The sequence below is a fragment of the Micrasema longulum genome, unplaced genomic scaffold (assembly GCF_059751315.1).
Source record: "Micrasema longulum isolate JH-2025_06_02 unplaced genomic scaffold, ASM5975131v1 h1tg001820l, whole genome shotgun sequence".
NCBI classification, from domain to species: domain Eukaryota; kingdom Metazoa; phylum Arthropoda; class Insecta; order Trichoptera; family Brachycentridae; genus Micrasema; species Micrasema longulum.
In genome coordinates this window covers 57543-85370 of record NW_028278994.1, presented here as the reverse complement: position 1 = coordinate 85370, position 27828 = coordinate 57543, and the positions used below count along the sequence as shown (strand labels likewise).

At 33.0% G+C, this 27828-nt stretch overlaps 1 protein-coding gene across 1 annotated transcript in view; it reads left to right on the top strand.

Annotated features, from left to right (window-relative positions):
* LOC148273872 (neurotrimin-like) overlaps nucleotides 1-27828 on the top strand; it is a 47083-nt gene that overhangs the window by 10444 nt on the left and 8811 nt on the right. Inside the window, exons 3-9 of the mRNA XM_088238027.1 lie at nucleotides 2025-2182; nucleotides 13445-13502; nucleotides 17461-17582; nucleotides 22099-22240; nucleotides 24278-24547; nucleotides 25657-25761; nucleotides 27643-27762. Of these exons, the coding sequence (XP_088094153.1) occupies nucleotides 2025-2182; nucleotides 13445-13502; nucleotides 17461-17582; nucleotides 22099-22240; nucleotides 24278-24547; nucleotides 25657-25761; nucleotides 27643-27762 (975 nt within the window). The remainder of the gene's footprint in view (nucleotides 1-2024; nucleotides 2183-13444; nucleotides 13503-17460; nucleotides 17583-22098; nucleotides 22241-24277; nucleotides 24548-25656; nucleotides 25762-27642; nucleotides 27763-27828) is intronic.

Sequence of the window (27828 nt, the reverse complement as noted above, 5' to 3'; positions counted from 1 at the left end):
TAAATAAATTTCATAACTTTTAATTTTATATTTTGAATCTTTAAATAAGGTAAACCAACATAATTATTTTTATTTATATCCCCACAGAGATGAGGTAGAATTTTTTTTTTTTTTTTTCAAATTCAGGATTATGGATATTCGAGCGTTTACAGGGCTTATGACCTGTCATTGGCTGGGTTAAGTGGCCACTTTAAGTAGGTACTACAACATTCCCCATTCCGCTTATTAGCGAATATCCACACCAGGTAACATTTTTGATTTTTGTATTTATGTTACGAATCGAGAAACCATCCACAAGCGAGTTGGAGCGCCATCTATGTATTGATATTGAAGTTAAGTATTTTAATTAGCAGATTACTTTATTTTTGGGATATAAATAAAAATATATACCTACTCCCCCTTGGGAGAAAATCCAGATTTGTGTATATACAAGTACACGTACCAAAAATAATGTTGTGAAACATAATTATTATTACTGCTGTGATTATTTCTGTAAATTATTATTTTTTGTAAAAGGTTCTTTAAAACCGTTGATGTATATATAAATAAATATTTGTTCTGAAAATTTAAAATAATTAATTCAACTTTTTCTTAACTTTTAAAGAAAATTATTCCACCGTCTTGATAAATCACAGTATTTTGAGTTCGTCCAAATGTTTGAAGGCAAAATACTGGATTTCACCCTCCTGTAAATGCCTAAACTTCCATATATAATTTTCAGAAATGTTCTTCATCTCTCTTGTAATTTGTAAATCTTAGTGGCTCATCTTAATTTAAACCCTTATTGATGTGGGTGAAATTTATCAGGCTGAATTATTTTGATTGTATCTAAATGTTTGTAAACATGTACTTGATTTTACATTCTGTGGTGTTTACTATTTTAATGCCTTCTGCATATTTTTTTACATCACTGTCTATTACGTATTTTTTATTTACTGTTTTGACTGTCTTGTATACGTTTTTTACTTTATTATAAAGTACACAACTTTCACTCGACTGTCTTTTTAAAAAATTTACTTTACTTTTTTTACCTAATGTTTACTTTACTGTATAACTATACTATCATGTTCCTAATCAATGTTTTACTTTATTGTATTGTTCACGCTTTTAACTTGACTGTCTTGTACACAATTTTAACTTTATTGCCTTTTATAAAACTGTTACTTGGGTATCTTGTACCTACACAATGTTTGCTTTGACTTTACCATATTGTGCACAAATTTTACTTTATTGTCTGATAATTTTTTAACTAGGCTATCTTGTACCCACACTGTCTTGTTCACGCTATGCTGCCTTGTACACAAGTTTTACTTTATTGTATTATATAAACTTTTTACTTAACTGTCTTGTACACAATATTTATTTTATTGTATTTTACAAAATGTTAACTATGCTAACCTGTTACAACGCAATGTTTTACTTTATTGTCATGAACAAACTTTTTACTTTACTGTCTTGTACACAATCTTGACTTTATTGTCTTGTACAAATTTTTACTTTACTGTCTTGGACACAATCTTTACTTTATTGTCTTGTACAACTTTTCACTTAAATGTCTTGTACACAATCTTTACTTTATTGTCTTGTACAACTTTTTACTTTACTGTCTTGGACACAATCTTTACTTTATTGTCTTGTACAATTTTTCACTTTTCTGTTTTGTACACAATCTTTACTTTATTGTCTTGTACAACTTTTCACTTTACTGTCTTGTACACAATCTTTACTTTATTGTCTAATACAACTTTTTTTACTTTACTGCCTTGTACATTTTTTTAACTTTATTGTCTTTTACAAAATGTTAAGTATGCGATAAATACAGGATATTGTAACTACGCAATGTTTTACTTTATGTTTGTACTTACACACTTTTTACTTTATTTTCTTGTACAATAGATTTACTATACTGTATTGTGCACATTTTTCTTATCTGTATCCTACACACGTTTTTACTTTACTGTCATTTACATTTTTCATACTGTATTTTACATTAATTTCATTTTAAATGGCTTCATATGTTTTAGGATCTACTTACCACGTAAGATGGATAAAAGACAAAAAAATTATTGCTGACAGCTCCAACGAAGAACTGATACCTCCAGATAGAGTCAGGTTATATTCCAACCACAGTATCCAAGTTACAAGACTGACACCAAATGACACAGGCGAATACGTCTGCGAGGTAAGCCATAAGCTCCATATATTCCTTATCAAAATAACATTATTTTACATCAGTATCGATTATTGTTATGGTTTACTTATATAACACCGTTTCGTAATATAAAAAACAAAAAACACGGTTTACAAAGGATTCCACGCAATATTGACGTAATTTTAATTAAAATTTGGATAAAACTTTTGAGTAAAACAATTTGTTTTGTCATGTTTATTTCTAAGTAGTATCCCAAGATCCGAATTGTCTCGACGTTCATTTATACTACAAAAGTGTATAGAAATGTGCCTACTGCCGACTGCGACACGGTACAAATTACTAGTACTTAAACACACACTTTTTCTCTACAAAAACACTCAGTTTACCCTGAAGATGGCTCCTGCAATGGTAGCCGAAACGTCGGAACAAATCCAAAAAAGAATCATATCGATAACAGTGACCGTGAAAACCTTCGCACCCATTTTACAAAATATTTGTGTCGATAAGTATTTAATGTATCTAAATATTTTGTGCGGTTATGGTAGCGAGACAGATTCTTCTTTACTAATATTTTTCTATCTTTTCGAATAATAAAAAGTACATTTCTAGTGTTCGTGATTTTTTCATTTTTTTTATTTTATTGGGTATTTTTTTTAAATGAATTAATGCCACGGCCCTACGTCACTGAATTGATAAAGAACCCTATTGTAAAATATAACATGGCGTTCAATATTATTCTATTGTATTCTTTTGAAAAAACTTCTAAGTACTGAGCTCAAAATAGAGAGAATTTGTCAACTCCTTCCCAATTAAGATAATTGCCGGTTTCAATTATTTAATTGCATCTAATTCGCTCGTAAGATATAAAACCATCGCTCAGACAGATAATATACGTTGAGCAAGGATACACCATTCCATTGCTAATTACTTGTAATACTTTAATTAAGGAGTATAAGTATTTGGGTATTTTTTATTGATCATAATTTTAAATGGGATCGTCATATATTTAAACTTTGTGATCGATTGCGGACTCTTGTGAGTACTTTTTATAAGTTATCTTTTATTTTGCCTAAAATCACTTTTAAAATTATTTATTTTTCTTTAGTAGAATCAATAATAAGAAATGGTATAAAGTCGTGGGGACATTCGACTAAAACTAATATTAAACTGATCCAGGGTCTACAGTACTCTATAGTTAAGCGAATTGTACCTGCAGAGATTTACGAACAAAGAAGTAATAATGATCTCCTGTACAAAACAATCAAAACTCTGCCTGTTCGAGGACTACTCTGGCTTTGCATCATTTTGGAACAATTTCATAGTAATACATTCAAGTTTCCTCTCAAACATAACCATAATACACGCTTCACGTCTAATGATGGCTTGGTAGTACCAAAAGTATGTAATAAATATGGAAATAGAACTCTCAAATATTTAGTACCTAGAATTTTTAATTTACTACCAAAAGAACTTGAATTTAACTCACATTGTAACAAGAGCAAGATAAGAGAGTGGCTACTCGAACAAGAGTTTATATATGAATAGTAGCTTAGGTGTAAATATTTTATTTTTTCATATATTTTCTTGTATTTAAAAAATAAATTTATATATTATTATTTGTATAAACATGTTTATTCTGATCTTTCCGGCTGTTAATTTTGATATGTTATTCATTGTTTTGATAAATGTAAATAATATTATTAAGTCAGTATAAATATAATCTTCACCAACAAGCTACAAAAAGTGGCTTGGTGGGATTTTAGTTTTAGTAAAAATATAACAAGTGAAATTTTTTTAAATTGTAAAAATGTATAATTATGCTACTAAATCAAATAAAAAAATAAAAAATAAATAAAAAGAAAAAAATTTTAAAAAATGTCAGATATTAGAAACATCTCTTTACGTCATTACAACAGAAGCAATATTACTGATGATTGAACTGTTCATTCTGTACCAGTGATTCCCAAAGTGGTCTATATCGACCCCCAGGGGTCTATGACAACCTGCAAGGGGTCTACGTCAAAGAAAAAAAAAATTGGGGGTCCAAGAAATGAAAATGGGGGTCCACGATAGTGGATCTCAACATACATTGATATCCTATAATATAAAGACATGTACATTATTCATAAAAGTACCTATGAAGTAAAAAAATATTATAAACGTTTATAAAATTGTTTAAGTTGAGGATGTAGGCAATATAGCAAGGAAATTTTTAATTTCCTTTCCATCATCATAGCTAGTGCAAAGGGGGTTCAGCGCTGTTACCAATCTCCTAACGAACAAAGAAACAGACTGGACATCATTGGCCGAGGAGATTTAAGATTAAACCAGACAAAATTGACGCCAAATGTTGATAATTTATTATTAAAGCATCAGGTTCATTCTTCCCACTGAAAACATTTACTTATTGCTTAGTTTATTTTATGTTACGTTTATTTTATATAACACACACAAAATTTTATTTTGAGTAGTTTAAATTTAAATTCAATTAATAAATGTATAAAACTTAACATTTGTTTTAACTTTAAGTTTTTAACACCAAACTTCGCTACAGTCAGAAATTTATGAAAAATCAACATCAGGTGAGTAGGGGTCTACCAAAAACCGAAAGACATGGCAAGGGGTCTACGACACAAAAAAGTTTGGGAACCTCTGTTCTATACGGATAGTCAGGAAAATTTCGAAATTTATATATTGTATTTATTATAAATTATTACTTAAATAAATATAATAATATAATTACTTCCAAAAAAATATATAAACATCTATAAACACGCCCAGCGTCTAGCCTGCCTTTTACAAAAAAGGAGATAAAAACCTATTTGACTAACGAAGCGATACGCACCAGATGCGCATAAAGAAAGTGGCTGGGTAGGTTAGGAGTAGGGGTTTGTGAGAAGGATGCTAGTCCATCCTCCATTTTGAGATTATAAAATATTAAAAAATAAAGATAAAAACGGTTTTTCGAAAAAAACGCAAAGACCATTGACCAGCTGTCCTTTCATTCATAGCATAGCAAATATCGCCTTGACAGCTTTACAGTTTAGTTTTATTTTATTTAATAGTATAATTATACATTTTTACAATTAAAAAAAAAACGCTTGTTATATTTTTACTAAAACTAAAATCCCACCAAGCCACTTTTTGTAGCTTGTTGGTGAAGATTATATTTATACTTAGAAGATTAACTTAATAATATTATTACATTTATTAAAACAATGAATAACAGATAAAAATTAACAACCGGAAAGATCGGAATAAACATGTTTATACAAATAATAATATATAAATTTATTTTTTAAATACAAGAAAATATATGAAAAAAAAAAAATATTTACACCTAAGCTACTATTCATATATAAAATTTTGATCGAGTAGCCACTCTCTTATTTTGTTCTTGTTACAATGTGAGTTAAATTTAAGTTCTTTTGGTAATAAATTAAAAATTCTAGGTACTCAATATTTGAGAGTTCTATTTCCATACTTATTACATACTTTTGGTACTACCAAGCCATCATTGGACGTGAAGCGTGTATTATGGTTATATTTGAGAGGAAACTTGAATGTATTACTATGAAATTGTTCCAAAATGATGCAAAGCCACAGTAGTCCTCGAACAGGCAGAGTTTTGATTGTTTTGTACAGGAGATCATTATTACTTCTTTGTTCTTAAATCTCTGCAGGTACAACTCGCTTAATTATAGAGTACTGTAGACCCTGGATGATTTTAATATTAGTTTTAGTCGAATGTCCCCACGACTTTATACCATATCTTATTATTGATTCTACTAAAGAAAAATAAATAATTTTAAGAGTGATTTTAGGCAAAATAAAAGATGACTTAATAAAAAGTACTCACAAGAGTCCGCAATCGATCACAAAGTTTAAATATATGACGATCCCATTTAAAATTATGATCAATAAAAATACCCAAATACTTATACTCCTCCACAAATTCTATGAGTTCACAATTACATGTGTTAGAAATACCATCATGCAAGCAATTTGTGCAATGAGCAGTAATATTGGGCAAAACATATTTTTTGGCATGAGGAGATTTTATGTATAATTGTTTAGCCAATAAATTATATCTCTACACGGTTTTTCAAGGCGAGACCTCAAAACTTCAGAGGAACAATCCTCATGGTAAGCTTTAAAAAAAATCCCAATATTATGTTTAAAAAAAGTCATTTTAAAAATTAAAAAAAAAATTGTGACCTCAAAATGTAATTAATCCTTAATTTTTCGGACAAGCAATCGCAGAGGGATGCTTGTCCGAGAAATCAAAGATTTACTCCACTTTGAGATCATAATTATTTCATTTTTTTAATGACTTTTTGGAAAGATTACGCTTACCATGAGGAATGATCCTCGGAAGTTTCGCCATCTGACCCTGAAAAATTGTGTATAATACAATTCAACAATTAGTAAATTAAACCAAACAAACTAATAAATTTAAATCAACAAAGTAAAATCAATAAACACGAGTCTAATGCCAAGCTGTCTTGTCCTGCGAATATTTTTCGACTCTATAGCAGCCTGCGCTTGGCAAAATCTTTTTAAAAAATTGTCGGCAAAGTTTGAATTTCAAGAGGTACCTTATTGTAGAATCGTATGCAGTTTGAGGCAAAAGAATTATTATTTTTTTGCAGTCTTGTGGTGGGTACAACTAGCATATTTATTTATATATACGCCCGATGGGCATTTTTATGGACACATTTATACATAGAAAATTATTTTTAAAAAGTAGAAAGACTCAATATCCATATCAATAATACTCTAGTGTTGAACCTATGGAAATCTCTGTTTCTCCTAAAATCAACAATATTTTTTTGTACGTAGATCAAGTTTTCATTAATATATTTACATGTGACTGTCAATATATTGATTTCATTCAAATTATCAATTATATAAGTGATTCCTTGGGATTTAAATGAAAAAAAAATGAACTGATATATTAAACTGAATATTTTCTAGTATGTTGAGAAGGTACTTGACCTCTGAGATTATGAGACCCCACGCATCCAATTAAATCATAAAAATTAGGTGTAAGTTCACACTGTATAAAGTCCGTTTTGTACGGGCCAGAAAACCGATGAAATTTCCGAGCCCCTCAAAATTTCATTGGGAGTACCACAAGGATCGGTTCTCGGACCGGTTTTGTTTATGATATACATAAATGTATTGTCGAAACATTAAAATATTCAAAAATAAGACTCTTTGCAGACGATGCCTTAATATATATATCGGAAGAAAATTATAAAACAATTATGGACAGACTAAATCATGATCTTAATAGTGTATCACTGTGTCTAAAAATTAAAAATTAAAATCAAATGTTAGAAAACTAAATATATGAATATAGGAAACAAAAGAATAGAAATTACACCATCAATTGTAATAGAAAATGAAAAACTCAATGAAGTCACTGAAATTAAATATTTAAGTGTAATGTTGGATTCAAAACTTACATTTCACCAAAACGCTAAGATAGTAATAAATAAGATTGCAAAAAAAATATCAATTTTGGGAAGGATCAGAAGATTTATTGATAAGGACTCCTGCAAAACTATTTACAAAGCAATTATTGAACCACACGTTAACTACTGTAGTAGCATTTTATTTTTATCAAACAAAGAAAACATAGATAAACTAACTGTATTACAAAATAAAGCCTTTAGAATCATTTTGAAAAAAAACAGATATACGAGGGTAAAGTCGATGGTAAATGAAATGAAATTATTAACATATAAACAAAGAATATTTTACAATACAATGATATTTGTTCATAAAATTATAAACTCTAATAAAAAAAAAAAACAGAATTTTGGAAAAAAATTGATCGGAACCAGCATGAACACGATCACAATACTAGAGAAAAGAACAAAATTAGACTTCCATTTAGGAAAAAGGCAAAGTCACGAAATTCAATTTTATTTAAAGCAATTAAAAAGTATTACGAAATGGAAAAAAATATTTATGAAGAAAAAAACATATCAAAATTTAAAATAATGGTCAAGACATATGTGATAAACAATTTATAAATTAAATATATTTGCAATGTTATTATTAGAACACACATAACAATATGTATGATATGTGTGCCCTACTTTAAGATTTAAATAAAAAAAAATAAAAAAAAACCGAACACATGAACAATTTCTCTCTTTTTTTTAGATAATATTTTTCTACTCGTATTAATCGCATAATTCAACCTTACGACTACCATCGCGTCATATAGTCTACCACACACGTCTATACTGACATACATTCCTAGATTCTTCCACATCCATTTTTCTTTAATTTAACCTACTCTCCAAAATAAATCTTAATGTCCCGTTTCGCGTGACAAGAAATAAGTATTTATTCCATCTGCCAATCTGTAGCACTAACTATGCACAAAACTCTTTCCTCTATCGTTCTTGCTCAAACTATAATTAGTTTTTTTCATCTATTGATATATTCAACATGCCCCTTAATTTATTTAAAAATAAATTAAGGCTCATTCTTTCTGGCTGCGATGCGCTCCCACTTGCTATTTAATGATGCTCACTCTTACACACGCCTGAACACTTACTCCCACACAAACACACATCTACACTTACTCTCATACAAATACACACAAACACACCCTTTTTTTGTACCACAATTTAATATGTATGATTTTTATTTAGAAACTTGGCTGATCTGTCTTTAAACCGTATACTTCTGATGTTATTATATATTATCAAATAATTATTTATTATCATATATATTATCATAGTCAATTGTTTGTTTAAAAATAAAATAAATTTATTCATACTGGTCGATTTACTAGAGATGGCGCGTTCGCAAAACGTACACAAACGCATTTAAAATCTACAGGATGTTGATTTTTAAATAATTAAGTATGTTAAATTTTAACCAAACGTGCTACGTCGTTTTCCCGTAAGGGTAGGCAGAGAGATTTTCTTATGCACGCGCGCCGGTTATTCTGACTTTTGACATGTCCATCTTCAATCAATTGGATTTGGCCATGCCATCTCTTTCTCGGTCTTCCTTTATTTCTGAGTCCATTAACATTCGCATTGTAAATATTATTAACTGTTTTTTCGCTGTCCATTTGCTCTGCATGTCAAAACCGGCGCAGAGCTCCTTACTTGATTTTTTCGATAATGCTTATCTCAGCCTTTCATAATGTACGGATCTCAACATTTGTGCATCTATCGTACATAGTGTTACCACACATTCGCCTGAGAGATCGCATTTCGACAGCATTCCGCCTACTTTCATTCCTGTTTTTCCAAGTCCATACTTCGCTCCCATACATCAGCGACGGGACCAGGACTCCATTGTGAACTGCTTATTTTCCTCATTCCTTTCTTTAGGCTAATTTTCCTTTACTTTGTCATACTATTCTGTATTGTATTTAAATAATTTTATCATTTACGTTATTAATTTATACCCCGATATTACCTGGATTAATTTTAATTTTAATTATCAATTTTTTATTATTTTTTATTTAATTATAAATCATATAACACAAAGTATTTTACAAGTATATTACGTTGAATTACATACCCAGGAGTTACAACAACTCAATTCGGGACATAAATAATATTAAAATTTAAAAAATAACACATATTGAGAACAACAAAGAAACAAAGCAAGTTTAGCACCTTTAAAACTAAATATAGCACAACAATATGTACGCCAAAAAACCTTTTCTTACACAAGCAGAATAAATATATAAAAAACGCTTTTAAGAATAAAAAAAAATAGTGAATCTACTAAGGGAGATAAGGTCATTAACATCACATGCCATTCTGATAATGCAGCTATAGTGATAATGAGAACATATCCATCTCAGTTAAGTGACATCAGGATGCCTAATAAATGTCTGCAGGGGAGAAGCTAGGGGGGCGTGCATGTGGTTGACGGTGTATCAGACTCGCCCCTCCCCTCTTCTCGCTTCACCCTTAAAGAAGTAAGCAACCATTTGTTTTTTCAAATATTTTATTTTTGTAAATTTTATTCGTGCTAAACATTTATTTTAATGTGCCAATATGTCTTCTTGGTCTTACTGATCATCGTGGTTTCGGATGTGACAGGGTTTAAAGAACACCCTGTATACATATATGTATGTATGTATGTGTATATATACATATATGTATGTATATATGCATGTATATGTGTGTATGTACACACATATTTTTTTTTAAACTCACATACACGTGTATAAATTTATTTTTTTAAAGGATAATAAATATTTACGTTCTTGTGATATACCCAAATATTTAATTTTGAGGGCCATTTTTAACGAGTTGTAAATAACTCAGTATTAGAAAATGGGTATCAAGTTGGGGTAGAGTGGGATTCGAACCACAGACCTTTGGTCTGGTGGTCTTTGGTGTATGTATATGGAGATATAAAAATAAATATATATGTTAGTCTGCCTTAGCACTGGTCTTCTCCTAATAGGCATTGTTTTATAATATGTATATTTAAAAAAATGTACATGTTTATATATTTAATAGTTATAATAATAAATAAATAACTATATCGTCATCGTGCGAGTATGGCTTGCGTACATTCCGATTGTAATCGCCTCCAGGGATCTATTTTAACCGAGCATGGTATTGAATTTGTAGTTAGCGGTGTCAATCTGGGGTCAATTAATGCAGTATACAAATACCTCTGTCTTACAAGTGAGTTTATATTGTTTATTATTTCTAATCTCACAATTTGTCAATTGTCAATCTGGGATCAAATTACTTTAAATTCTTACAAACCTACATTGATAGGGCCTCGATTATGATGGTAAGATGAAACGTCATACCTTCACCTTGACGGTATAATTGAAGATAAATTCTCTTTAGCGATTACGAAGATACACTACCAACCCCCCTTCATGTTTTGGGTAGGTACGTCGATATGAAACAAGGAGAAGCGTACGTCACGGTACACAGATCTACGCACTAAAATGACATAGCTTCAGTATGAGGTCATAGTTAAAGATTAAATTCTCCCGACCGACTACAAAGATATACTACTGATCCCCCCATCATCAAGTTTTGATGTAAGTACATTGGTTTACACCAATGGGTCTAGAACCCGTCGATACGTTTATCTATGCATAAAAAGTGAAAAAAAATTGCTACACCGAGCAACTTTTCCTTTAATTACGATTTATCTAAATGTTTTATCGTTTCGAGGTTGGCACTTTTTTCTTAAAAGCTTTTTAAAAATATAAGAGAGAAATAGGTAAATTTTGAAGTCTAATTAAATTCCGACATAACTGTCAGTTTGGTAAAACGAACGCCTAGATACAAAAAATAATGTCGCTAGGTTCTGTCTTATTAACATATAAGAGTTAGGCGTTAGAAAGTTGTCACTGTAAAAAATAAATTTAGTTATTATATTTTTTCCATCTTTTTTACAATCTTTCTGAGTGTAGGTATCGAGAGGTTAATAGAGCTGGCTTTTTAATCAATCGGTAGAGAAATACAAACAGGAAGAAGATTCTGGGTTCGATTTCCGGTGAGAGCATAAAAATTAAATGTGATTTTTCTCAACCCTGGGTGTTCTGTGATGTAATTCACCACCGTGATTGGGCCTCCTGGCCTGCTGCGGTACAAAAATAAAATAAAATAAAAGTCGCACGTGTTTTTGGTGTCAAATAATTAAAATTACAAGAAAACCTCGTATGAGCATTCCTCTGGGATCTCCTCTACATATTGAGATGCGCTGAATTTGGTGCCTTATGCACCACTGGGTACGAAGATGATGATGGTGATGATTTTCGTAAGTCATCTTGTGAAGTCGATTCGGAATCATCTCTCGGATAAACACCCAATGTTAGAAATATTTTAGTATAAATGCTTAATATCTCTGTCAATTTTTCATTAACTCTCTTTTTCCTGCTCTATGTCAATCTTAATTGATAGTTCAATAAACAATTTGTAAATTTAAAGCGTTAACATAATTATTTACTTTATAAATTAAAATATATTTTTGAAAAACTAACTTTGTGGTTATCTTTGTATATATAATTCCTCTGTACGTGTGGTGTCACAGAACTCCTCCTAAACGGCTTAACCGATTTACGTGCGGTTTTCAACGAAATGTAGATATTTGCCCTGCGCGTGTTCGTAGAAATAAAAAATCTTCAATCCAATATGTAAAAAAAGTAAGGAGCGTTAATGTTTTATTCGTCAATTTACCAGGGTTGCATTAGAGGAGAATTCATTTACAAAAAATGGAAAGATGTTGTTTTTTTTTTTTGTATAAAAAAAGTTTGTTTTTCAATGTTTACAAACAGCATTTTTTTGTGAATCTCAATCAGATTCTTTCCTTAAATTCCTTATATCTACCCATTTTTTTTACTGGATTTTTGGTAATACTAAAATAATAATTAATTCAATATATTTTTAAAAATCGTATTACTACATAAGTACACCCCTCTGTTGATGAGAAACCGGAGTTTGACGTTTGCAAAAAGAATGCCATATTTGAAAAAATATTTATTTTATGTTTTGGAATTCAACCATAAACAAGTACCTAGGTACCTGCTTAAATTTAATATTTGAATATTAGCCGTTTTTAGTTTTGGAATTTAATCACAAGCAAGTACCTAGGTACCTACTTATCAATGAAAAGTCTTTTACCAGACTAATAGCAGGCAAGCCAACATTCAGGCAGGACGGTTGCTGTAATACAGCTTTGAGACTGGCCGGTTAATAAATAATATATTAAGTGGATGGTTAAGACAAAGTATTTTTATTTTAACCTCAAGATCAATAACTTTAGAAAAAAATAAGTAGAAAGTCAAGGAATAAATAATAGTAGCAGCAGCCTCCTATAACGAGCGTCTTGAGGATGCGGCGGTGGGCCTGGCTTGGACACGTTCTGCGTATGCCTCAGGAGAACCTAAACCCAAGTTGCCTCTTCTTTAAACCCGCGGGCTCACGCCATCCTGGAAGGTCGTCAATGACGATCTTTAGACTTCATTCGGGGGAATTAAGGGGCGCTGGATTGACATGGGAAGAAGCGAGAGTGCTGGCTGGCGATAGGATCTCCTAGAGGCAACTGGTGATGTCCACATGCTCCACTTAGGAGCGGATGAGGAAAAGAAGAGAAGAAGGAGAAATAAAATCAAGAAATGAAAAGAGAAAAAAAACATTAATAAAGAAATTTAAACAATTTTGAAGAATTAATGCTATTGATTTATTAGTGCCTCCCCATCCTATTATGCCATAAGTTATAATTGAGCTACATTGTTATTTGTATTTGTATTTTTATTTTTATTTTTAGGTAGTGAGACCTGAGCCGTGGTCTGTCATACGCCAAGTTCACGCCATTGAAGTTTTATGTGAGTATTTAATTATTATTTTTTATTTTTTTATTTCACAGTTTTAAAATGTACAGAGTTTATTTGTTTCAGGTCCCGACTAGCTAGGAAATTCCTGTGTTTAGGAAGGACCCTATTTTTTTCATGTGTTTTTTTAATATTTTTAATATCATTAAATTCAATCAATAAATTCAAAGAATAATAATAACATTAGAAAAAATCAATATAAATATAAATTAGAAAACATGCAAGTAATAATAATAAAAATTGAATCATAAAAATAAATTAGAAAATATGCCATTAATAGTAAATAAATGAGACACAATTATTATAAATTATAAAACATACCGATAATAATAAAAATTGAACCACAAATACACATTATAAAATATAAAATTAGTAATAAAGAAATTGAACAAAAATATAAATTGGAAAACATACCGGTAATAATAAAAATTGAAGCTTAAATACAAATTTGAAAATATATCGTTAGTAATTGAAAATTAAAGAACAAAAATAAATTACAGAATATAGCATTTATAATTTTAAAAAATTAAGATACGTGTAAAATACTAGTTTTCAAAATAAAAATAAAACATATGTAAATGAATAAACATAGAAAGTAAAAATGAAATATACATAAAAACAATAAGAGATTTTTTTTCAATTAAAAGCAACACAATTGATCCCTTATAGACAGAATTAAATATATATCGTACTAGTGGCTCAGACAAACATTGTTCAGCCCGAATGTTCGCTTGTCTGATATTAACTGGTTCACCAAAAGTTTTTTTGATATTCGACAACAACAACAACAACAACAACAACAACAACAACAAACCATCACGCCGTTTCCCCGTAGGGGTAGGCAGAGAGGATAGAACGCCATAACACTCTATCTTGGCATACAGACCTCACTTCCTCTACATTCATACATCTTCTTATGCACGCACGCCGATTATTCCTACTTTTGACATGTCCATCTTCAAGTATTTGACGGACTTGATCGTGCCATGTCTTTCTCGGTCTTCCTCGTTTTCTGCATCCATCAACATTTGCATCGTATATCCTTTTAGTCGTTCTTTCGCTGTCCATTCGCTCTACATGTCCAAACCAACGCAGCACCCCTTTCTTGATTCTGTCAATAATGCATGTCTCAGCCTTACACACTTCACGGATCTCGACATTTGTGCACCTATCATACATCGTTTTACCACACATTCGCCTGAGGGATCGCATTTCGACAGCATTCACCCTACTTTCATCATTATTTTTCCAATTCCATACTTCGCTCCCATACATTAGAGTTGGAACTAGAACTCCGTTGTGAACTGCTAGTTTAGCCTCCTGCGATAAACATTTGTTTGCCAAAGTAGATTTAGTGCACCGTTCACCCTGTTCCCGGCACTCACCCTCCTTTCAATATCTTTATCGGCCTTTCCGTCCCTAGTAAACATACTTCCCAGGTACACAAATTCTTCTACCTGATTCAGAATATCTCCGTTCACGCTGATCTCACATTTAGTTATATTTTCATCCCTTTCAAAAACCATCACTTTCGATTTATGAACATTCATAAGCAAATCGCTTTTCTTGCATACCTCGTAGACTTTTGTTACCAAGAATTGAAGGTCTTCTTTGCTGCTAGCAAGAAGCACGGCATCATCCGCATACAGAAGACAGTTAACAGTTATACCATTCATTTTTGCTCCCATTCTTAAATCTTTCAGTTCTTTCATACAGTTATCGATGTATATGTTGAACAACCATGGTGACATTACACATCCCTGTTTGACTCCTTTCGGAATATTAAACCACGATGTGAATGACCCATTCACCTTCACACATGCTGTGCTGTCCTTATACAGTGACGCAATAGCCCTTGTCAGGTTACCATTTACTCCATACTCCGAATAAACCTTTCACAATTTCTCTCTGTCAACTCTATCAAATGCCTTTTGCAGATCGACAAATGCGCAGAAAAGTTTCTGATGTTTAGCCAGGAACTTTTCTGTCATATTTCGCAGAGCAAATATTTGATCCATACATCCTCTTCCATTCATAAATCCACTTTGTATATCCCAAACTCTATCTTTAGTCACTTTTCTTACTCTCTCAATCAGTATTCTGCCATAAATCTTTCCAACAGCGCTCAAAAGGCTGATAGCTCTATAGTTTCCGCAGTCCACCCTAGAGCCTTTCCTTTTTTGATATTCGAATTTTGGATAAACTATATACTGAGAGACATTTGACATTGATTTCGACATTTCAATCTTTTCGTTGCGTCATTGCGTGATTTGCTGTTACCCAGAGAAAAAAAGTGCAACATCACCAGCCTACATAATTCTTCTGTAATATTCAAATATTGAATTTAAATTGGTACCTAGATTCTTTTTATGGTTGAATTCCAAAACATTGAATAAATATTTTTTAAATACAGAACTGTTTTTGCAAATGACAAACTAAGATCTTCTAACAACAGGGGTGCACTTGATTTAGGATTGCGATTTTCAAAAACGTATTGAATGTCAGTTAATATTATTTTAGTGCTGCCAAAAATCTAGTGAAAAGAAATAAATGGGTAGAAATTATAAGGAATATAAGGAAAGAATCTGATTGAGATCCACAAAAAAAGAAAGCTGTTTGTAAACTTTCAAATACAATTTTTCTTTTGCAAAAAAATAACATCTTCCCAATTTTTTAATACATGCGTTCTCGTCGAATGCAACCGTGGTAGGTCGATAAATAAAACATTGATGCTTCTAACTTTTTTAACGGATTAGATTGAAGATTTTAAGATCTACAAACATGCGCAGCGCAAAACTTTTACACGTTTAATGTGGGATAAACAATTAAATAAATATGGATTAAACGTGTAGTTTTCGCGTATTTTTATCAATCTTTTTGTTTAAAATCATCTAATCAGATAGAATTTAAACAAATCAGATCAAATCAGATTAAATCAGATCAAGTCAGACTACAAAACGTTACATATATATATATCTACTCAAATAACATCTACCCTGATTATGTTCGCTGTAATGCGATCCGAAATGCCAGAAAATAATACAAACAAAACACGGCATAATAACTCAGAAAAACTAATTGTGCATCAGAACGGCCGTGAAAATCTAAGAAAATTATATGATAAACATATTACAACAGAAATGAAGAACATTTAAGAGAAGGTAATATAGAAGTCTAGGCATCTACAGGGCTTATGACCTGTCAATGGCTGGTTTAAGTGGCCACTTTACACACTGGGTAACATTCACCATTCTGCCTATAGTTGAACATCTATATTCCTTCAATTCTTTCATCTGTTGATGTTTGTGAAGTTAAAGAGCTGAAACTTTTATTTATGCGGGTGAGATTCATCTAATTGAATTATTTCACCTAAATACTTGGCAACGCCTGAAAATACTATTTTTTCAATTTCTTTACTTCTTCATGGACCAGGTAATTTATCAACAATATTTTGAGTTTGTCCAAATATAGGCAGAATGGTGAATGTTACACAGTGTGTAAAGTGGCCACTTAAACCAGCCATTGACAGGTCATAAGCCCTGTAGATGCCTAGACTTCTATATTACCTTCTCTTAAATGTTCTTCATCTCTGTTGTAATATGTTAATATAAACAGCTCCCCAGGGAGTTGAATCCAGTCCTTGTCTACAAAAATTGGGACAAACTCAAAATATTGTTGATAAATTATATCAGTTCTAATTAAATCAGATCAAATCAAAACAAATCAAACCAAAATATTTTAAATCAAATCGAGTAGTCATAACAAATAAAATCAAAATAGATTTAATCAAATCCGAGTCCAATCTAATTGAGTCAAACATAATCAAATTAAATCAATCTAAATCGAACTGAAATAAACTAAATCAAGCAAAACCATTAAAGCGATCCCAAATCTTACCAAACCAAATCTTACCAAACCAAATCGTTTCAAAACATGAGTGTTTCGTTTTCAGATCCAGCAGAAGTAGTGGCATACCCAGAGATAGGCCTGCTGCAGGTGAAGATAGGAGAGGAAGTTGACATGTCATGCAAAGCCACTGGAGTTCCTTCGCCAATAGTCACCTGGAACTACAATGTAATGATGCCATTATATCTTACCATGTAATCATATTGATTTATTTAACTCTCAAAACACGTGCTCAAAAATCCTTCTGGGGTGGTATTTTCAATCACCCTTTAGTTGCGCCGATATTATATACTCATTATTTATAATTAAAATTTTATATGTATTCATATTACCCACATTATTTATTTATTTATTTAATCCAATATAAAATACAAATACATAGTTAACAAAAATGTTTATACAATAGGTCGGTACATTCAATATGCATATTATTTTTTTATGGATATAGCCACTCCACTGGCCCACAGGCACGTTCCGGAGTGTCAGTGTATTATTTATTTATACATAATTTCACATCAATTGTGTAAAAATTCAAAAGAAAATAAAATATTTAAGAAATTAAAACATACCTACATCAATAAAACGAAAAAGGATTTTCAAGAAACTAAAATTACATTCTTATATATGAAACATATTCCTCAGCTTCCTGTCTAGTCTTTTTAGCAATCCATTTATGTACTCTAGCTTTGAAAATATTGTTTTTCATTTTGTTCGCCAATATGTCTTTGCTTAAAAAGTTGTATAGCTTAGGGGCCAGAAAAGTATAATGCCTTTGTCCGTAATTTGTTTTTTTCTTTGGGAGCAGAAGTATTGTCTTTCGTCTTTGCCTAGTGTCGTAAATTTGTTGTCCGTCATTATGTCTGTCAGGATTTTGATGGAAATGTCTTAAAATTGTCTTTATGTATATTTGTCTTATGTCTAGTATTGGAAATTCTGTAAAAAGTCTGTCTGTAGAGTATTGGTAAGGCTTTTTGCTAGATACTCTTAGCAAGGCTTTTTGGGCTTTTATTAATGGCTCTAATGTAGTTTTATTTGTTTCTCCCTATCCTATTATTCCGTAACTAATAGTTGATTGTGCTTGAGCATAGTATGCATTAATTAAAGTTGCTTTGTTTAGGATGTTTCTAATGTTTTTAAATAAAAATATCATTTTCCTTAGTTTGGTTGCTGTCTTATCTACGTGTATGTTCCACCTTAAGTAACTATCAATGTGCATACCTAGATATTTTATATGATCGACCTTTTCTATAGTTTGGCAGTCACAGTCGCTGTTTCTTGCATTTGTACATTCATGAATTTTAAGGGTTAATTGACATTAACAACCATATTCATACCGGCACCTTTACCTGTCCTCACCGCCCAGTAGAAGTTTAGTTAAGAATTGACCACCGAGTCGTCTTGACCGCCGCCGCTTAACGCTCCGCACTGCGTAACCGCCCCGCTACCACGCACCGCAAAACCTCCACAAATTAAGTGTGAAGTGAAGTGTCCCAGAGCCATCTCCAGCCTCCAGTCAAAACACAAGATAGATCCGGAAGGTAGGAGATTCGTATAACTTTCTGCTGGGATCCAAACCCTTTTCCTTAGCCACCTCTCACGCACCGCTCCGCATGGCCACATGGTCCCTCCATTCCTTGTGACTAAAAAGTGGTTAATTTGGGGATTTTCATTGCTTCACATTTATTTATTTATATACGGCATTTCTGCCATTTACATATATGTGGAATAAACAGTCCTTAAAAATAAAAATATTTAAAAAATCGAGTATGAAATATTAATAATATAATAACAAAATACATTAATCAATCAAATTATAACTATTCCAACTCAATCTCCTGAAGTTCATATGCTCTTTTTGATAAAAATATGTTGGTCACTTTACTTTTTTAGTTAGGCAGAGATAAACTAAATATATCAAAATATGATGCATATTCATTCCCGGTATTCTGTAATCTAACAATAGGTGAGTTATATTGAGCTACCGTTCGACAATTTTGACAATAAAATATTGTAGATGTTCTGCTTAATCTAGGTGGTAAATAGAATGAAATCAACTTCAGTAGATCAGGGGCATTAAACATTGGTTTTATTATTTTATATGACGTCGTAAGATCGGTCGATGTCCTTCGTTCTTGCAATTTAGTTAATTTAAGAGAGTCTAAAATTTTGTTATAATTCAATTGATTAGTAGAAAAACCCATCTTAAAATTAATACATCTAAGAAACTTATTCTGAATTCTCTCAATAGAACCTGAGAAAGTGGTTTGATAAGGTGACCATATTGGAGAATAATAATCCAGTTGGCTTCTAACTAGAGATGTGTGAAGATATTTTAATGTGTTTATATTATCAAAATCTTTTCCGGTTCTTAGTACAAATCCTAATAATTTTACAGCTTTGTTAGATATTTTAATAATGTGCTCTTTAAATAATAATTTCGATCGGAACAAAACACCCAGATCGCTCACGGTAGAAACATCAGTAATTTTAATTTGATTTAACATATTATTAAATAGAATAGGATTTTTTATTTTATAGAATCTCAGAGCTTGACATTGGCTTATATTTAGTTGCAATTTTTTTGTTGGCACCAGATGTTTAATTTGGACAAATTATGGGACAAAATGTTACAAAAGTTAATGTTTTTTATCTCTTTGAATATTTTCATATCATCTTCAAATATAAGAACATATATATTACAATTTAATACCAGCTAAAAATCGTGAAGAAAAAAACCTTATTTCATTTTAAAAAATAGTCAAAAAATTATTAAACAGCAAGTAAAACTTAAGTGTATAAACATATTTTTTTCTTCAATTATTATTAAACTATGTACTTACTTATAAATTTAAAAAAAAATGTAATGCTAACATTAGTGGGTAGATTATTCCACAATCGAGCGGCTACTACTGTGAAAGAGGAGGCAAAAAAATTATAGCGATGACAGGGTATTAAAAGGGTTCTCTCGTTACTAGAACGAAGAGATAGTCCGTGTTGTGAAAGAGGTTGGATGAGCTCTCTCAGATAAACAGGCGAAGTGGGATTATTTAAAATATTGTCTTGTCTCTTTCACAGTAGTAGCCGCTCGATTGTGGAATAATCTACCCACTAATGTTAGAGACGCCCCTTCTTTATTTACATTAAAGTCAAGATTGAAATGTCACTATCTAAATATTTAAATTGCTCCTTTATCCTTCTTCTTTCCTTCCTATCCTCTCTTCATAGTATGGTGTTATTTTTTTTATATATAAATTTATTTTTGTTAATCTTTGCTTTTAATTTTTGTATGAAATTGGGAAGATTCAATATGTCCATGTATTTATAATTTTCTCAAACTGAAAGGTTTGGGTGGTAGGAAGAAATTACCTTAAGGCAATATGCCCGCCCTTATATGTTTATTTAGTGTATATGTATATAAAGTGTCCAATAAATAAATAAATAATAAACTCCATACAGTAGACAAAATTATGTATCATTTAGAATCTTCTTTTTGCGGTGTCCTATCAGGCGACGTTGACGATCAATACAGCAAAAATATTTGTGTCCTGCGCTACTCTGCAGATAGGACAACTGCTTATTGGATATACTCGCCATAGTGATTCCTGGAAAAAGATCACCGGAGCGGTTTCCCGTTACCTTCTCTGGTGGAATTTTCTGTCGGGGTTACCTTCCCTTAGCTGGTTGGTTTTGGTTTTGAGGCGCCAGAAACTCGCCTTTCATCCTCTCGTTATCTGCTGTGATCACACCGCTATGAGTGTGATCCCATTGCCCGGGGTTCGCGACGTGGACGCTAACAAGTAGGACTAGTCAGTAGTGTTGCCGGTGGAATGCAACTGGGCGTTCGCAGCATTTGATAGAATCACACCCTCCAGCAAGATGTGACTCACTGCGACCCTACTGACGGTTTGAACCCCATATTTTAGGATATAATATCTAATTTAGGAACCTGTTTATATATACTCGTATATAAATTAATTTAAAACGAACAAGAATTTTCACTCTATAAAAGAGGTAGAAATTATGTATGTGTAGGATTTATGTTGCTGAGAGTTGGAGCTCCTACCCTAGTTAGAGATTAACAGAAGACACGAGGTTGCTGGTTGATGCGTATTTATTACATGACAAATAAGATACAGCACTTGTTTGTGTAGCGCGAGCGTAGCGGCGATGATGGGTTGAAGACACTGCATTTGAACTAATGCTGGAATTGAGCGACTGAATGACTGAACTTTACTGGACTTGTTGGGCTGACTGGGCGTTGACTGCCCCCTGTGGTCTCTTTATATGCCACGTTCCTTTGTTTTTCATATTTCCATGGTAGGGACGATGTTAATGTACTACATGACGTTGATGTAATGAATTTAATTCGATAGAAAACGCTGACTTGCTTCTTGGAGTCATGACTCTATATTTCAGGTGAAATTATTTAGCACGTATGTGTCATCGATCATGGACTATGACCCACATATGTACAAAACCTTTGTAATTTTACACTTATTTTGTATTTATTTATTTTTTCAATAAATGTGCAGCTCAACTGTTGACTCATCTCTCATCCACTATCAAAGATCTACAGTAGCTGTGTTTAAGTCCCGGCTTTCATTTTTAGTTGTGATATCACGTTTTTCCTTATAGTTGTTGTTTCTGTATGTGCTTTTTAAGTGAGTTTATTAAAATTTTGCAGGGGAAACCAATGGAACTTTTGGTCAATAGAGCAAGGCTGAAATTTAATGCAACAAGCCGACACCTTAGTGGAACATATGAATGTATTGCCACCAATGGAGTGGGTGATCCAGCAAGAGCTACCATACAGCTGGTGGTTTTGCGTAAGTATTTTCAACAACAACAACAATCCATCACGCTGTTTCCCAGATAGGCAGAGTAGAATATAACGCCAAATCACTCTGCCTTTGCATACATATATCGCTTTCTCTACACCCGTACATCTTCTCATACACGCGCGCCGATTATTCCGACTTATGACATGTCCATGTTCAAGTGTCTGTTGGATTTGGTTATTCTCCTTTGTCATTCTCGGTCTTCCTCTATTTCTGCATCCATCAGCATTCGCATCGTAAATCTTCATAGCCGTTATTTCGCTGTTCATTCGCTCTACGTGTCCAAACCAACGCAGAACTCCTTTCTTGATGTTGTCGATAATGCTCACCTCAGCCTTACATAATGTACGAATCTCGACATTGTAAAACTATCGTACAACACAGAAATCGCATTTCAGCTGTTCTTTTGCTGTCCATTCGCTTTACAAGTCCAAACCAACACATAGCTCCTTACTTGATTTTTTAAATAATACTTATCTCAGCCTTGCATAATGTACGAATCTCAAGATTTGTGCATCTATCGTACATAGTTTTACCACACATTCACCTGAGAGATCAGCCTATTTTCATCCTTGTTACAAGTACAAGCCCATACTTTGCTCCCATACATCAGGGTCAGCACGGGACTCCATCGTGAACTGCTGATTTTGCTTCTTGCGACAGATATTTATTTGCAAGGTGCAAAGGTGGTTTAAGTGCACCGTTTACTCCTTTTCCAGCACTTACTCTCTTTGCAATATCTTTCTCGTCGTCATTCTATCATCAGTAAACATACTTCCCATGCACACATTTAAATTATTTATAACCAATGCCAACTGTCATCTGACTTACTAACGTCTTCAGGACAGTGCACAATTCAAATTCAAATATTTTTTATTGATTAACAAATTACAACAAAGTTGGAGAACATTTAAAAGAAAGGAATATGGAAGTCTAGGCATTTACAAAATACTGGTGGCATTAAATTCAGACAACACATCAGGCCAGGAACTTTTGAGCAATGTCCCGAAATTATAAAAGCATTATACTCTCCAATAGCAAGAGTATTTGCCTCTTAAACATAGTTTTACTGATATACAAGGAAATCGACTTCCAATGTTATAATGTTCAGCTGCCTGACTGCTCTTCCAATCGGCATAATCGGCAGGTTGGGTCTGGCAGCCGGGAGGTAAAAAATTCCGGGTTGACAATATCAGACACAGATAGAGATATCCATCCAGAACATAAGAACTTATGCTCTCCAAAATAGCTTTTCAAGAAGGATAATCGTGCATTTCCTGTACGCAAACAACAAAAAATTCAGAACATCAAAATACTGATTAACTAGCATGGATGTAAAATGAGGAACTTCAGCCCTACGGGAAATTGGATACAAAAAATGTTTTCTTACGCGGGGTAAAAATTAGAGCATTAAATTGTACGGCAAAGTTTCTTGAAACTGTACAGAAAAAATAATAAAAAATATTTTGATAAAAACGCACTACTTTAAATGACGTCACTGGTTCATGTGAATCAACCTATGATCTGAGAGCAATGGAAGATTTGCGGTCTGCTTGTCGCTTCTGGACCAATAGGAAGAACTGAATGAGAATAAGCGGAAATGAACCTCTGACGTCACACGCGGAGTTATTTCAGAAATACAAAACTTTAAAAAATCGTAGCGCCGATAATACGATATGTAAAAATTAAAAAAAAAAAATTTTGACTTAGTTTAACAGTCTATTAACAAATTAAAAAATGAAAAAAAAAACTGAACTTCCTCATTGCTGACAGCAACATAACAACGACGCATGTGTTTTTTTTCAGCTTTACATGAGAGAGGTTTAAATTTTCTCTTGACATGTGTCACAACCCGATAAATACAGAAGTACATATTTCGATACTTCGGTTAGTTGCTAGAAAGCTTGCTAGAATTAATCTTTCTGAAACTTCTAGACGTAGGTTCTGCAGTGCAGATGAGAAAACACCTACACACATATTGCCCTGTCCTTGCATGAACGCCTCTTAAATATGTGTGTACTCCAGACCCTCCCATCGTGTCTTCCCCCGCGCCCTGGGTGCACACCGCCACGGGCCTCAGCTCGCAGCTCGAGTGCGTCGCGTTCGCCGCGCCCGCCGCGCGCGTGCACTGGTTCCACGCGGGCCGGCCGCTGCGCGCGGGCGGCGGCGTGCCGCACGCGCGCGGCGACCGCCACCTGCTGCTGCTGCGGACTGTGAAGGACCCCGACCTGGGCGCGTACACGTGCAAGGCGGAGAACAGGCTCGGGATGGCGGAGGCGAAGATTTTCCTCTCTGGTGAGTTTACACTGCTGCCTAGTTAAGATTTATCGCTCCCCCTAAAAAATACTTTGGTATTATTTGTTTATTTGTTTAAATTTAATGTTGTGCACACAGTGCTATGTTAATATAAATCTAGACAATATTACAAACAAAAACTAAACCTAACACAGCACCAATTACACAATATATGAAATAACTATCTAACAATACAACAAGATGTAAGAAGAATTTGTGTAACTTTAAATTTTGAAGTAGGGCACACATAAGCAAATTCCCTTATGTGCTCCAATAATAACAATAATAATAATAATAATAATAACAATAATAATATTAGTGATACTAAACATTAAAGTCTATAAGACTCAGTTTCCGTTTGTAGCAGAGAGCTGAGTCGTTAAAGATGTCTAAATTGTACATCTTCTCAATTTTAGAAAAATTACAAACTGCTCTTCCTAAGAGCGAATTTTGAGCTGCTCTGGTGTTACATTTGTTGTAGCTCAGTAATACAGTATGTCGAGTGCGACGAATAGGAGTATTAAAGTTTATTTCAGACAGCAAATCGGCACAATCAATCCGATTAGTAGTTAATAATTGCGGATACTGATTCAAGGTTACCGGCATTTTAAATGTGGATCCACCGTAGAATGTTAAGAATATCTTGGACCGATATGATAACCAGCTCCGTAAAATTACATATTTTGGACATGTGTTGGGAGTAGCTTCCCTATCCTGAGAAGTGCGAAGCAGCTCCTTCACAGTTGCACAGTTCTAATCCTGGTCCATGCTCGGATGTTTCAAAACCCACGTCCCTCGATCTGCACCTTCATGACAAGCTGAAGTATGGCATATTTATCACATCTGAACACATGGCCAAAATATGTAATCTTACGGAGCTGGTTATCATATCGGTCCAAGATATTCTGAATATTCTACGGTGGATCCACATTTAAAATGCTTCAAGGTGATTCATAATATTAACTTGAGTCCACGCCTCTACACCGTACAGTAAGACAGACCACATATATAACATTTTACCAAATTTGACAAAAATGGTTTACATAACTCAATTTCGGCTAAAATTATATAAGTATGTAGTTTAATGGTTCAATCGCATGTTTTTACAGGTGTGGCTAATGTAGCTGTGTTTAAAACGGATACTTCAAAGACGGTTCCTACTCAAACAACATTCACACTTATCTGGGAAGTTGACAGCTATTCTCCCATTATTGGTAAGTTATTCCAATAACAATAATTTTATCAAATGACATAATATAACCATTTTAAGAGATGCGCTAAGTGAACTAACAAACGGCATTAGCATAAATGGACAAATTAAACAATATCCGATACATGGATGATACTGTCCTTCTAGCAGATAGTGTGGAAAGCCTGCAGCTATTTTTGGATAAAGTTCACATGGCTAGTTTGAATAAAGGGCTAGAGATGAATATTTTAATGACTAAATGTATGGTTATTCGGAAAAAGCCACAACTTTCCCAATTACTTTAAAACTTGGAGTGCAGATTATTGAGCAATTCTATCAATATAAATATTTTGGATGCTGGCTGAATGATAAATGGGATCACTCGCAAGAGATCAATGTCAGAATAGAGGTGGCGCGAGACTGCTTTTTCAGGATGCGTGACCTTCTTTGCAGAAGAGACTTTGATTTAGACCTCCGAATGTGCATTGCTCGATGTTACGTCTTCTCAGTACTTTTTTAGGGCGTCGGAACGTGAACACTCACCCAAAACACTTCAAAAAAGATCAAAGCCTTTGAAATGTGGTGCTACAGGAGGATATCAAAAATCTCTTGGGTGGATAGAGTCCAAAACAATGATGTTCTCCGACGAATGGAAAAAAATAAAGAGGTACTGAAGACCATAAAGAAAAAATCTCGAGTACTTTGGGCATGTGATGAGAGGTGAAAAATAAAAATATTACAAGTCGTTCTACAGGGAAGGATTGAAGAAAGACGCAGTGCAGGTAGAAGGCGCATCTCTTGGCTTAAAAACTTGCGCGACTGGTTTCGTTGCAGCACTCAGTCCTTGTTCAGGGCAGCTGCAAACAATGTAAGAATCGCAACGATGATTTCCAACGTCCATCGGGGAGAGGAACCATAAAAAGAAGAATAAGACATAATAGATTGACATATATTGCACTGAACTGCTGAGTTTTATAAATTTTCATATCTCAAATAGACCAATCAGACTGAACATTTTGTTTCAGTCATCATTAATAATCACGGTCATTTTCTGTACAAAATATTAAATAATCTGGTCGATTGTCCAAAGCCTCTCACTAATTTTAGAGTTCCAGTAGATCATAACAAATCTTTATTTCAATTTCTAAATGTTCTGCAAAACTTATCAAAATAGGAAAATATCACATACCTACTACGAATACCGATAAAAATATATGAAATCATTTAAGAATAACTATTTTTTTTAATCTATGTGGATATTGCGGAGAAATGTTTTCATATATAAATTTAAAAAGGAAATTTTAAAATATACGTCTCTAGAAAAACGCGACATGTTTGGCCTTGATAGTTGTGACGTCAAGATTTGTGACAATGTTCTAAACAAATTTGAATGGTCAGGAACAAATATACGTGAATCGTGACGTATTAACACAGAACATCTTCCTTGATTTTATTAATGCTTATTTTAGAGCCTTTCTTATAATCAACATATTACAACAGAGATGAAGAACATTTAAGAAAAGGTAATATAGAAGTCTAGGCATCTACAGGGCTTATGACCTGTCAATGGCTGGTTTAACCTGGTATAAAGTTACGCCTAGACATGGAGATAGAATTAGGATGGGAATACCATTTTTATTCAACTACTAAAATAAGGATGGTGTTCCCATTCGAATTTTACCACTATTCCAAGGCATAACTTTATACCAAGTTTATGAGTACGGCCCTCAGCCTTATATAATGCACGCATCTCGATATTTGTATTCCTTAGATTTAATTACTGCGTCAATTCTTCTATTTAGATGGACTTACCATTAAATGCTGGGAATTTTCGGATACAATAACCGGTGGAATATATGTCAATCTAAATACATTTACACTGATTAAGTTGAATTTTTAATTCCAGAGTACAATTTGTGGTTCAGGCCGTATAAGCCAAGACCACCACAGAAGGACGGGGTGGTAATGATCAAGGAAAAGGACGATACTTGGACAAAGATGACAATTCCTGGAGAAAACAATGAAGGTATCAACGTATTGAAGGCGAAAAGACCTAAGGCGCAATATTATAATTTTGGGAAAAATTACTTTT